This window comes from Coregonus lavaretus, assembly GCF_964263955.1.
Source record: "Coregonus lavaretus genome assembly, chromosome: 19".
NCBI classification, from domain to species: domain Eukaryota; kingdom Metazoa; phylum Chordata; class Actinopteri; order Salmoniformes; family Salmonidae; genus Coregonus; species Coregonus lavaretus.
In genome coordinates, this window is record NC_140006.1 from 48,124,135 (window position 1) to 48,137,981 (window position 13,847).

The 13,847-nt window shown below is 52.2% G+C and overlaps 1 protein-coding gene across 1 annotated transcript in view; it reads left to right on the forward strand.

The window, feature by feature from the left end:
• Nucleotides 1-207: 207 nt before the first annotated feature.
• Nucleotides 208-13,847, forward strand: part of LOC311146341 (ZZ-type zinc finger-containing protein 3-like) — a 50,308-nt gene continuing 36,668 nt past the window's right edge. Inside the window, exons 1-4 of the mRNA XM_084182824.1 lie at nucleotides 208-259; nucleotides 8,888-10,057; nucleotides 10,205-10,479; nucleotides 10,636-11,064. Coding sequence (XP_084038950.1) covers nucleotides 8,942-10,057; nucleotides 10,205-10,479; nucleotides 10,636-11,064 — 1,820 coding nt within the window. The 5' untranslated portion in view covers nucleotides 208-259; nucleotides 8,888-8,941. The remainder of the gene's footprint in view (nucleotides 260-8,887; nucleotides 10,058-10,204; nucleotides 10,480-10,635; nucleotides 11,065-13,847) is intronic.

Here is a 13,847-nt window from a genome sequence, read left to right on the forward strand (position 1 = left end):
GCCGGGGCTACACACAGCCTAGTTCAGGGGCCAAAGATGTCTTTACTGTTCTCCTTGCAACAGGACAAATGTAGTGTTGCATTTTTTGACAAGTTGTGGAACCAGGCAACACACACACGGACACACACGGACACACACACACACAGACACACACACACGGACACACACACACACACACACACACACACACACGGACCAGTTGACTGGATAGAAAACATGGCTGCTGCCGAGAGTGCAGCACACGATTTGTGGAAGTGAGGTGAGTGAAATTCTCTAGCTAGCTTCATAAACAATTTTTTCAATAAACGATTAGTCGGTCGCAATCAACTGTGATCAGAAGTGAAGCGTAGTCTTGTTATGTACTGGACATTTTTTTAGTCAAGTCGACCAATAGTGAGTCGGTTATGTATGCGAATGCTTTAGGAAAGTTGTTGGTCGGAACAATCGGCTACTAGCGGCGGTTAGCCTAGCAGCGGTTAGCCTAGCAGCGGTTAGCCTAGCATCGGTTAGCCTAGCAGCGGTTAGCCTAGCAGCGGTTAGCCTAGCAGCGGTTAGCCTAGCAGCGGTTAGCCTAGCAGCGGTTAGCCTAGCCACAGATGGAACTATTCTGTTATTAACTCATCTTTGGCCTAGCTTTGCGTGGCTATCCCTGCTAGCTCACGTTAGCTTGGCAACCGCTAATGTCCATCAACTAACGTTAGCTACCAATGTTCAGCTATGCGATTATCAACTAACTTGCTTTAGTATTGGCTAGTTTGTCAAATACTTTAATTTGCATTTAAACCATTACTCCCTAGCTACCCGTTATTTGACGACTAGTAAGACTGATATATAACTACTGAATTCGGTAGCTCCGGTGCGCCAATGTAACTAAACGCTAAGTTAGCTAGCTAACGTAGCTAGTTTTATTTCATGTAATAAAACAAAGCTAACTGGTTAGTTAACGTTTTTGTTATCCAGCCACCTGCAAACTGTGCGACTTAACGGAAGAGAAGGGCAGAAATGAGTTGGGAGTAGCAAAGACTTTATGGTGCATAATGCTGTAGGGTGCGACCAAAGCTTGCACATTTTGTCTGCTTTCTGCAGCCTTTTTATGGGTTGGTTAGCATGTGGGCTAACGGTCCGATAGCGGCTACACACTCCAGCTCATGTTAGCCAGCTAACGCTAGCGTAGTAGTTTGCATTGGTATAAGATAAACACACTGCCATGGAGTAGTTAGTTAGCCGAGTTCGCCTTGCAAAAATAATAACGTTAGTTAACGTATTTGGAGCTAGCTAACGAACTACTTAGACCCCCCCAGCGTACCAGAGTTGTACAACTTCGGGCTTGTGTTCTGCAGGCTGCGGTTCCCCGGTGCTCCCCGCCTGTCGGCCTTAGTGCCATGCCAATCCGCGGATTTGGTGTAGTCGGTAAGGCCCGCTGAATGGAGATATATGGTGAAGTAAAGACAAACTAAATACTCCCATTGTTTACTCTATTGAATTGGTGAAGTTGGATCACAAATTCTACCTGCTACTCCACCGTTTCCTATACCAACCAAGGTAGCTAGCTATCAGCTTTCCTTTCACACGCGGTTTAATGAGTTTTGTTGTTGTGACTTTATTTGTTTACAGGGTTTTAAAACCCCGCTAGCTAACGTTAGCAAACATGTATTGGATAACAGCAGGACTGTCAGGACGGGGAGAATGAGAAAAGCCAGTGCATGCTCAGCTAGTGGAAACACGTGTCCATTTAAAGTTGATGTCATGCAACGCGCCCTGGGCATGAAGTCATTTAGGCTTGACATGGAAAACTTACACTTTGAATCATTGAATGATCTCCTTTCTAGATTTGTAGCTGCTGATGCCTTTTAATGTTTACATGTTGCCAGACATTTGCCCCGGACCGTTGGCTAGGCCAGCTGAACCAGACATTTGCCCCGGACCGTTGGCTAGGCCAGCTGAACCAGACATTTGCCCCGGACCGTTGGCTAGGCCAGCTGAACCAGACATTTGCCCCGGACCGTTGGCTAGGCCAGCTGAACCAGACATTTGCCCCGGACCGTTGGCTAGGCCAGCTGAACCAGACATTTGCCCCGGACCGTTGGCTAGGCCAGCTGAACCAGACATTTGCCCCCGGACCGTTGGCTAGGCCAGCTGAACCAGACATTTGCCCCGGACCGTTGGCTAGGCCAGCTGAACCAGACATTTGCCCCGGACCGTTGGCTAGGCCAGCTGAACCAGACATTTGCCCCGGACCGTTGGCTAGGCCAGCTGAACCAGACATTTGCCCCGGACCGTTGGCTAGGCCAGCTGAACTTGCCAAACAGAGCCTGTGTCTGAAATGGCATCCTATTCCATGCTACGTAGTGCACTACTTTGGACCAGATCCCCATTGGCCCGGGTCAAAATTAGTGTTTAGGGCTCTGGTCAAAAGTAGTGCACTATATAGTGAATAGGGTGCCATTTGGGACTCAGTCAGTGTCCAACCATTGTGAGGAACGTTATGGCTGCCAGTTGCCCATCCCTTCCCTGCATAATGCCTCAAAGTACAGATGAATGTGTTATTGACAGACTGAACAACTATGGATAGTGCACAGTCATTGTGTTTTATAATATAGTTGATACACTTGGGTTTAATAAAGTATCTATTTAGACCCATAGTTTGAGAAGCACTGATTTAGCCTATTCACAGGCATATTCTAAGAGCCTTGTAGAAAGGGGAGTGGCTAAATCCAGTGAAAGGCTATTGTTTCTTTGTCAAGGGCTTTACAAGAGTTGTAGTGACATATAGAGAAGGATATGAGGAGAGAGTTTATGCAGCAAGGGAACTTTGTCCCCCTGTTATTGATGTCAAGATGTCTGTGTTCTACAGTGGGACAGGCACAAGGCAGTGGATAAAATGACCCCTGTCAAAAGTAGTGTACTAGGGTTTATATAGGGAATGGAGAGGCCTACGGGTCATTGGGCCCTGGTAAAAAGTAGAGCACTATATAGGGAATAGGGTGCCATTTCTCTGTGAGATTATACCTCCCCTCAATGTCAGCGTGATGATATTGTCCCGACCAGTCCCCTGCTGCCAGATTTATTGGGTGTAGCCAAGACTAATTACTACTATGGTATGGTACACTTCAGTAAGCTCTCTCAACAAGTTTAAGAAGGTTAGGTCTGAATGACAATACAATGCATCACGTCATACCACAGGAAGGTAATGAAATGATCACACACAGTACTCTGTTCCCTATTTTAAGACAGGCATCAGAGTCAGTTATTGATTGATGGAGTGATAGTGTGTTGTCATGTCTGCTGTTCCTCTGCTTGGCTGCCTGGGTAGTGGAGACGGTGTGTTCTGCCTGGGTAGTGGACGGTGTGTTCTGCCTGGGTAGTGGAGACGGCGTGTTCTGCCTGGGTAGTGGAGACGGTGTGTTCTGCCTGGGTAGTGGAGACGGTGTGTTCTGCCTGGGTAGTGGACGGTGTGTTCTGCCTGGGTAGTGGAGACGGGGTGTTCTGCCTGGGTAGCGGAGACGGTGTGTTCTGCCTGGGTAGTGGAGACGGTGTGTTCTGCCTGGGTAGCGGAGACGGTGTGTTCTGCCTGGGTAGTGGAGACGGGGTGTTCTGCCTGGGTAGTGGAGACGGTGTGTTCTGCCTGGGTAGTGGACGGTGTGTTCTGCCTGGGTAGCGGAGACGGTGTGTTCTGCCTGGGTAGTGGAGACGGTGTGTTCTGCCTGGGTAGTGGAGACGGTGTGTTCTGCCTGGGTAGTGGAGACGGTGTGTTCTGCCTGGGTAGTGGACGGTGTGTTCTGCCTGGGTAGTGGACGGTGTGTTCTGCCTGGGTAGTGGACGGTGTGTTCTGCCTGGGTAGTGGAGACGGTGTGTTCTGCCTGGGTAGTGGACGGTGTGTTCTGCCTGGGTAGTGGACGGTGTGTTCTGCCTGGGTAGTGGACGGTGTGTTCTGCCTGGGTAGCGGAGACGGTGTGTTCTGCCTGGGTAGTGGACGGTGTGTTCTGCCTGGGTAGTGGACGGTGTGTTCTGCCTGGGTAGTGGACGGTGTGTTCTGCCTGGGTAGTGGAGACGGTGTGTTCTGCCTGGGTAGTGGAGACGGTGTGTTCTGCCTGGGTAGTGGACGGTGTGTTCTGCCTGGGTAGTGGACGGTGTGTTCTGCCTGGGTAGTGGACGGTGTGTTCTGCCTGGGTAGTGGAGACGGTGTGTTCTGCCTGGGTAGCGGAGACGGTGTGTTCTGCCTGGGTAGCGGAGACGGTGTGTTCTGCCTGGGTAGTGGACGGTGTGTTCTGCCTGGGTAGCGGAGACGGTGTGTTCTGCCTGGGTAGTGGACGGTGTGTTCTGCCTGGGTAGTGGACGGTGTGTTCTGCCTGGGTAGTGGACGGTGTGTTCTGCCTGGGTAGTGGAGACGGTGTGTTCTGCCTGGGTAGTGGAGACGGTGTGTTCTGCCTGGGTAGTGGACGGTGTGTTCTGCCTGGGTAGTGGACGGTGTGTTCTGCCTGGGTAGTGGAGACGGTGTGTTCTGCCTGGGTAGTGGAGACGGTGTGTTCTGCCTGGGTAGTGGAGACGGTGTGTTCTGCCTGGGTAGTGGAGACGGTGTGTTCTGCCTGGGTAGTGGAGTGGTCCTGGGGAGCCAGTCTCTCTTAGTCCTGGTCCTGGGGAGCCAGTCTCTCCTAGTCCTGGTCCAGGGGAGCCAGTCTCTCTTAGTCCTGGTCCAGGGGAGCCAGTCTCTCTTAGTCCTGGTCCAGTGGAGCCAGTCTCTCTTAGTCCTGGTCCAGTGGAGCCAGTCTCTCTTAGTCCTGGTCCAGGGGAGCCAGTCTCTCTTAGTCCTGGTCCAGGGGAGCCAGTCTCTCTTAGTCCTGGTCCAGGGGAGCCAGTCTCTCTTAGTCCTGGTCCAGTGGAGCCAGTCTCTCTTAGTCCTGGTCCTGGGGAGCCAGTCTCTCTAAGTCCTGGTCCAGGGGAGCTACACACATTTTTGCCTTAACACTACTCACCCGATTCCACTAATCAATTAGTGATTGATTAGTCTCTAGGCAGGCAAAGTTAGTATGTGAATCCCAGGTCTTGCTGACCTGGGCCCGGTGGTTTCCAGATAGCGATGGAATTTAGGCTTACGAGTGTTTTAAACAATGTATTTTTCCTACAACGACCGAAGATGTAACATGCGTTTCCCAAAACACCACCACTTAGAGAGAGTGGTCACTAAGTGTGTCGTTGGAGCATGTCAATACTGATGGGATCGATAGAAAGGGAGAGCTGCTCTCAGATCAGCTTTCTCTATTCAAATCTTTCCTTGACATTATAATTATTCACAATACTGACGACAGATCATCTCCCTAGAGAGATATTACCAGCTACGGCTGCCTGTATTGAGGTGGCTAATGCTAATGCTTATGCTTATTCTAATGCTTATACTAATGCTTACCCAATACATTTTTTGCCTGATTCCGTTAATTTTTTCTCTCCAAATTACATTTTCTCCTTTTGTGTGTTTCCAGATTTTTATTTCCCCCCCCTGTTTTTTCAGGTTTTGTGATGGTAATGACGTTTGTGTTTGATGATTATTAGGTGGAGGTTGCTAGCTACAGTATAGCCTAGCTTTTAGCTAGCTAGCTGCTCTTTAAGTTAGCTTGACTTGCTAGAAAGTTAGAAAAACAAGATGAGGGAAAAGTAACTAACTAACTTTTATTATCAACTGAAACAATATGTTTCTCCTGTCTTGAATGAAAAGGTCATATTTTGCAATCTCCCAAAATAAATGCGATCTCTGACGAGAGACTAGTCTGTCCGTCCAGTAGTGGAATTAAATTGCATGAAGTTCATGTACGGCGTAATGAAATACGTTACGATGTTAAACGGGGCATCAGATTACGAGCGTTTTTTCAAGTGTAATGTTAATAACGGTGGTTTTGGGAAACGGCTCGGAAGTGTAACGATGCTCCTACGAAGGTTCTGACTTGAACTTAGCCTTAAGATGCTTTTGGGAAACCAGGCCTTGAGAGATGAGGAATGCATCCCAAATGACACCCTATTCCCTATATAGTGCACTACTTTAGACCAGAGAATGGCACCCTATCCCCTATATAGTGCACTACTTTAGACCAGAGAATGGCACCCTATTCCCTATATAGTGCACTACTTTAGACCAGAGAATGGCACCCTATTCCCTATATTGTGCACTACTTTAGACCAGAGAATGGCACCCTATTCCATATATAGTGCACTACATTAGACCAGAGAATGGCACCCTATTCCATATATAGTGCACTACATTAGACCAGAGAATGGCACCCTATTCCCTATATAGTGCACTACATTAGACCAGAGAATGGCTCCCTATTCCCTATATAGTGCACTACTTTAGACCAGAGAATGGCACCCTATTCCATATATAGTGCACTACATTAGACCAGAGAATGGCACCCTATTCCCTATATAGTGCACTACATTAGACCAGAGAATGGCACCCTATTCCCTATATAGTGCACTACTTTAGACCAGAGAATGGCACCCTATCCCCTATATAGAGCACTACTTTAGACCAGAGAATGGCACCCTATTCCCTATATAGTGCACTACTTTAGACCAGAGAATGGCACCCTATTCCCTATATAGTGCACTACATTAGACCAGAGAATGGCACCCTATTCCCTATATAGTGCACTACATTAGACCAGAGAATGGCACCCTATTCCTTATATAGTGCACTACTTTAGACCAGAGAATGGCACCCTATTCCCTATATAGTGCACTACTTTAGACCAGAGAATGGCACCCTATTCCCTATATAGTGCACTACTTTAGACCAGAGAATGGCACCCTATTCCCTATATAGTGCACTACTTTAGACCAGAGAATGGCACCCTATTCCATATATAGTGCACTACTTTAGACCAGAGAATGGCACCCTATTCCCTATATAGTGCACTACTTTAGACCAGAGAATGGCACCCTATTCCTTATATAGTGCACTACTTTAGACCAGAGAATGGCACCTATTCCTTATATAGTGCACTACTTTAGACCAGAGAATGGCACCCTATTCCATATATAGTGCACTACTTTAGACCAGAGAATGGCACCCTATTCCCTATATAGTGCACTACTTTAGACCAGAGAATGGCACCCTATTCCCTATATAGTGCACTACTTTAGACCAGAGAATGGCACCCTATTCCCTATATAGTGCACTACTTTAGACCAGAGAATGGCACCCTATTCCCTATATAGTGCACTACTTTAGACCAGAGAATGGCACCCTATTCCCTATATATAGTGCACTACTTTAGACCAGAGAATGGCACCCTATTCCCTATATAGTGCACTACTTTAGACCAGAGAATGGCACCCTATTCCCTATATAGTGCACTACTTTAGACCAGAGCCCTATGGCCCTTCGAAAAGTAGTGCACTACATAGGGAATAGGGTACCATTTGGGATCCAGTCTCCTTGTTTCCCCAGACCGACACAGAGCACTCACAGCCGAAGCATCAAAGCTGAGCTGACATTTGAAAAGTCCAGTGATTTATTTGAACTGGCACTAGATGAAAGATACTGCCCTTATTCACCCTCTGTCAGTCTAGCATCTCCCAACGCTGAAACTTATTCACCCTCTGTCAGTCTAGCATCTCCCAACGCTGAAACTTATTCACCCTCTGTCAGTCTAGCATCTCCCAATGCTGAAACTTATTCACCCTCTGTCAGTCTAGCATCTCCCAACGCTGAAACTTATTCACCCTCTGTCAGTATAGCATCTCCCAACGCTGAAACTTATTCACCCTCTGTCAGTCTAGCATCTCCCAACGCTGAAACTTATTCACCCTCTGTCAGTCTAGCATCTCCCAACGCTGAAACTTATTCACCCTCTGTCAGTATAGCATCTCCCAACGCTGAAACTTATTCACCCTCTGTCAGTCTAGCATCTCCCAACGCTGAAACTTATTCACCCTCTGTCAGTCTAGCATCTCCCAACGCTGAAACTTATTCACCCTCTGTCAGTATAGCATCTCCCAACGCTGAAACTTATTCACCCTCTGTCAGTATAGCATCTCCCAACGCTGAAACTTATTCACCCTCTGTCAGTCTAGCATCTCCCAACGCTGAAACTTATTCACCCTCTGTCAGTCTAGCATCTCCCAACGCTGAAACTTATTCACCCTCTGTCAGTCTAGCATCTCCCAACGCTGAAACTTATTCACCCTCTGTCAGTATAGCATCTCCCAACGCTGAAACTTATTCACCCTCTGTCAGTATAGCATCTCCCAACGCTGAAACTTATTCACCCTCTGTCAGTATAGCATCTCCCAACGCTGAAACTTATTCACCCTCTGTCAGTATAGCATCTCCCAACGCTGAAACTTATTCACCCTCTGTCAGTATAGCATCTCCCAACGCTGAAACTTATTCACCCTCTGTCAGTATAGCATCTCCCAACGCTGAAACTTATTCACCCTCTGTCAGTCTAGCATCTCCCAACGCTGAAACTTATTCACCCTCTGTCAGTATAGCATCTCCCAACGCTGAAACTTATTCACCCTCTGTCAGTATAGCATCTCCCAACGCTGAAACTTATTCACCCTCTGTCAGTATAGCATCTCCCAACGCTGAAACTTATTCACCCTCTGTCAGTATAGCATCTCCCAACGCTGAAACTTATTCACCCTCTGTCAGTATAGCATCTCCCAACGCTGAAACTTATTCACCCTCTGTCAGTATAGCATCTCCCAACGCTGAAACTTATTCAGTTATGCATTATCCTCTGTGTTGATATAAAAACATGTTTTGCTTACAAAGATTAATTCCCTTTCAATTAAATGTGCTTTAGGATTTAAGCCCCTAGATGAATAATGCAAAGCCTAATGTATCCTTTATGAAGCCTTATAACCTCTGTCTCCTCTATGCTCCCAGGTGCCCCCATTCTGCAGCAGCACCATGAGACGCCAGTAGCCCCCCCGCCGTAGCATGGCCACGTCCCGTTCCTCGCGCGTCACAAGGTCATCGGTCGGGCTCAATGGATTGGACGAGAACTTCTGTGGCCGAACCCTCAGGAATCGCAGTATCGCCCAGCCGGAGGAGGGTCAGGGGTCGCCCCTCGCCGGCAGCAGGGCCCCACGCTCCCCCAAGAAGAGGCAGGATGGTCAGACGGGTGCCTCAGAGAAGCCTGGGGCTCACCAGGGAAAGGTAGCTCACCACAAGGCCACCTCAGTGGATGGGGAGACATGGGCGAGCCCCAGGAAGAGGGTCCTGTCCTGCTCAGAGAGAGAAGGTGTCGGGGGTTCGGAGAAGGCTGAGAACTGTGAGGGGAGGAGGAAGGAGACGTCGGGGGCTGGGGGGAGGGATGCCTCGCCCATCCTCAAAAGGGCCAAACGGTGCTCCCGCTCTGGGGAGTCGCATGGATCCAAGGATGACCCCCCGTCTGCGCCCCCCAAACCTGACAGCCCCGCCTCCCCATGTGCCCCCTCAGCGACTGTCAAGGAGAACAGTGAAGGGGGCGACCTGCTCAGACAAAACTCCACCGCAGCCTCTCCGTGTGCCCCCTCAGAGACTGTCAAGGAGGAAGGAGAGGAGGAGGAGGAGGAGGAGGATGACGTCGGCGGCCATATTGAGAGCGACAGCCATGCTCAGCAGCCCCAGAACTCCAACTCCCATAAGTCACGTACCGGGCTGGGGCAGACCAGCAGTAGCCCTGATGCTCAGACAAACTCCCTGGGTCCCAGCGCTGCCACCAGCACCACCTGTCCAGGTCCTGGTCCAGCACTGCTGAACGGCAGCCAGAGGGGGGCGCCTCCGGACCCCATAGTGCCTTCTAGAAACTCTGATCCTGGGCAGGAGGAGGAGGGTAAGGACTCAGGGGAGTATCCTGCTCCTCTTTTGGCCTCTTTTGAGGAGGACTCCTCTACTCCCCACCTGTCCGTCAGAGAGGAGGAGGTGGATGTAGTGGGGGACTCGGTGTGTCGGGAGGAGGAGGTGACAGCGACCGAGGAGGTGGTGGTGACGGCGACCGAGGAGGAGGAGGTGACGGCGACCGGGGAGGAGGAGGTGGCGGCGGCGGCGACCGAGGAGGAGGTGGTGGTGGTGGTGGTGACGGCGACCGAGGAGGAGGAGGTGGTGGTGACGGCGACCGAGGAGGTGGTGGTGACTGCGACCGAGGAGGAGGAGGTGACTGCGACCGAGGAGGAGGAGGTGACGGCGACCGAGGAGGAGGAGGTGACGGCGACCGAGGAGGAGGAGGTGACGGCGACCGAGGAGGTGGTGGTGACGGCGACCGAGGAGGTGGTGGTGACGGCGACCGAGGAGGTGGTGGTGGCGGCGACCGAGGAGGAGACGGTGACCGAGGAGGAGACGGCGACCGAGGAGGTGGCGGCGACCGAGGAGGAGGTGGTGGCGGCGACCGAGGAGCAGGAGAGTTGCGGCGGGGGAATTAACGGATGGTCGTTCATGCCGCTGGTGGTGCAGGACGCTGTAAACAACAACAACTCAGGAGAATCCACCATGCCACTGCTAGCCCCCCCGACCCCCCCAGACCCCTCCCACCCTTCCTCAGACCCCTCCCACCCCCCCTCAGACCCCTCCCACCCCTCCTCAGACCCCTCCCACCCCCCCTCAGACCCCTCCCACCCCCCCTCAGACCCCTCCCACCCCCTCTCTATCTCCAGCACCTCGCCCCCCTCCTTCACAGAGCCCCACGAACACAGGTACACCCTGAGGACTTCGCCCCGTAGGGCGGGCTGCGGCGGGGGCAAGGCTGTGGCCCCCTCCTCCTCCCCCAAACCCTGCTCCCCTCCCAGGGACAACGGCCCTCTGTGGGAGGGGTTGGAGGCGGGGAGAGAGCTGGACGCTACTCCGGCTACTCCTAATCCCTCCTCCGGCTCCAGAATCCAGGCCAGGGAGGGGTCTCCCCTGTCTGTCCCCATGGAGCAGGGGAACGGTGGGGCCAGCGGGGGCCACGGGGAGCTCTGCGGGGCCAAGGGAGTTCTAAACAGGAAGGAGGTGCCAGGAGGAGGAGGAAGTCAACAGGAGGAGGAAGAGGAACCAGATGTGTACTACTTTGAGTCAGACCACCTGACCCTCAAACACAACAAAGAGTACGTAGTTGGAGTTCATGGGATTATATATATATACACACACACTGAGTGGACAAAACATTCGGAACACCTTCCTAATGTTGAGTTGCATCCCCCTTTTGCCCTCAGAACAGCCTCAATTCGTCAGGGCATGGACTCTACAAGGTGTCGAAAGCGTTCCACAGGGATGCTGGCCCATGTCGACTCCAATTCTTCCCACCGTTGTGTCAAGTTGGCTGGATGTCCTTTGGGTGGTGGACCATTCTTGATACACACGGGAAACTGTTGAGCGTGAAAAACCCAGCAGGAGGAGACAAGGAGGGATAGGAGGAGGAGAGGAGAGGGGGAGTGGAGGAGGAGAGGAGGGGGGGAGTGGAGGAGGAGGAGAGGAGGGGGGGAGTGGAGGAGGAGAGGAGGGGGGGAGGAGTGGAGGAGGAGAGGAGAACGAAGGGGGGAGTGGAGGAGGAGAGGAGGGGGGGAGTGGAGGAGGAGAGGAGGGGGGGAGTGGAGGAGGAGGAGAGGAGGGGGGGCGAGTGGAGGAGGAGAGGAGAAGGAAGGGGGGAGTGGAGGAGGAGAGGAGAGGAGGGGGGGAGTGGAGGAGGAGGGGGGAGTGGAGGAGGAGGAGAGGAGGGGGGGAGTGGAGGAGGAGGAAGGGGGGAGTGGAGGAGGAGAGGAGAAGGAAGGGGGGAGTGGAGGAGGAGAGGAGGGGGGGAGTGGAGGAGGAGAGGAGGGGGAGAGGAGGGGGGGAGTGGAGGAGGAGAGGAGGGGGGGGAGTGGAGGAGGAGAGGAGGGGGGGAGTGGAGGAGGAGAGGAGGGGGGGAGTGGAGGGGGGGAGGAGTGGAGGAGGAGAGGAGAAGGAAGGGGGGAGTGGAGGAGGAGAGGAGGGGGGGAGTAGAGGAGTGGAGGAGGAGAGGAGGGGGGGAGTGGAGGAGGAGAGGAGAAGGAAGGGGGGAGTGGAGGAGGAGTGGAGGGGGGGAGTGGAGGAGGAGGAGAGGAGGGGGGAGTGGAGGAGGAGGAGAGGAGGGGGGAGTGGAGGAGGGGAGTGGAGGAGGAGGAGGAGAGGAGGGGGGGAGTGGAGGAGGAGGAGGAGAGGAGAAGGAAGGGGGGAGTGGAGGAGGAGAGGAGGGGGGGAGTGGAGGAGGAGGAAGGGGGGAGTGGAGGAGGAGAGGAGGGGGGGAGTAGAGGAGGAGAGGAGGGGGGGAGTGGAGGAGGAAGGGGGGAGTGGAGGAGGAGAGGAGGGGGGGAGTGGAGGAGGAGGGGGTGAGTAGAGGAGGAGGAGGAGGAGGGGGGGGGGAGTGGAGGAGGAGGAGGAGAGGAGGAGGAGGGGGGGAGTGGAGGAGGAGGAGGAGGAGAGGAGGAGGAGGGGGGGAGTGGAGGAGGAGGAGGAGGAGAGGAGGAGGGGGGGAGTGGAGGAGGAGGAAGGAGGACGGAAGTTAAACTAACAGGAGTTTTCTGATTGTAGGGTTAGAATCTGACCATTATGCAGTGGTTTAGAGAAATGACTGTCTCGTTATTGATTATAGCTCTTGTCCAATTAGGGCTGCTCTACTGAGCATCTGGGTTGCAAATCACACACTATTAACTATTTAGTGCACTACTTTTGACAAGGTTTCATAGGGCCCTGGTCAAAAGAAGGGCACTGTTTTGGGAATAAGGTGCCATTTGATACAAACCCAGTGTTAGGTTACAGACCTATTCTCTTGTGTACTCGTTCACTCCCCAAGTGTGTACTCGTTCACTCCCCAAGGATTTACCCTCATTTCCTTTCCCCTTCTAAATGATTCCAGTGATCCCTCAGTGATTTCAGTGATTCCAGTGATCTCTCAGTGATTTCAGTGATCCCTCAGTGATTTCAGTGATCTCTCAGTGATTTCAGTGATCCCTCAGGGATTTCAGTGTTGGATTGGTGAATGCATGGGTTTGACTAGAGGGAGTCTTCCAAGTCCATTCCTTTTAAATCAATGAGGGGGAGTGAAGGAGTGCACACTTAGAAGGGGAAGAGAAGCTCAATGTTGATGTACAGGTAACTGCCAGAGTAATGGGAACACTGCTGGCGGCTCTGTGGTGGTGTGGGGTGCATTTTCCTGGCATGGGTCAGGTCCACTCAACCCCTTAGAGGGCAAGGGTCAGGTCCACTCAACCCCTTAGAGGGCATGGGTCAGGTCCACTCAACCCCTTAGAGGGCATGGGTCAGGTCCACTCAACCCCTTAGAGGGCAAGGGTCAGGTCCACTCAACCCCTTAGAGGGCATGGGTCAGGTCCACTCAACCCCTTAGAGGGCAAGGGTCAGGTCCACTCAACCCCTTAGAGGGCAAGGGTCAGGTCCACTCAACCCCTTAGAGGGCAAGGGTCAGGTCCACTCAACCCCTTAGAGGGCATGGGTCAGGTCCACTCAACCCCTTAGAGGGCAAGGTAAATACACATCCATTCTGAGTGATCACCTTCAACCTATGGTGAAGCTGTTCTATCGTGATGGGAGTGGTCTCTTCTAGGATGACAACGCCCCCATCCATCTGGGACTGACCTGTATATACATCCATTGAAAGCAGGTGGTTCCACACTGGTGTGGTTCCTGAGTTAATTAAGCAATTAAAACATCCCATCATGCTTAGGGTCATGTATAAAAATGCTGGGCAGGCCGTTATTTTGGCTACCATGGCTATGCCCCCATAGGATGACAATGCCCCCATCCACAGGGCACGAGTGGTCACTGAATGGTTTGATGACCATGAAAACTATGTAAACCATATGCCACGGCCGTCTCAGTCACCAGATCTCAACCCAATTCAACACTTACGGGAGAT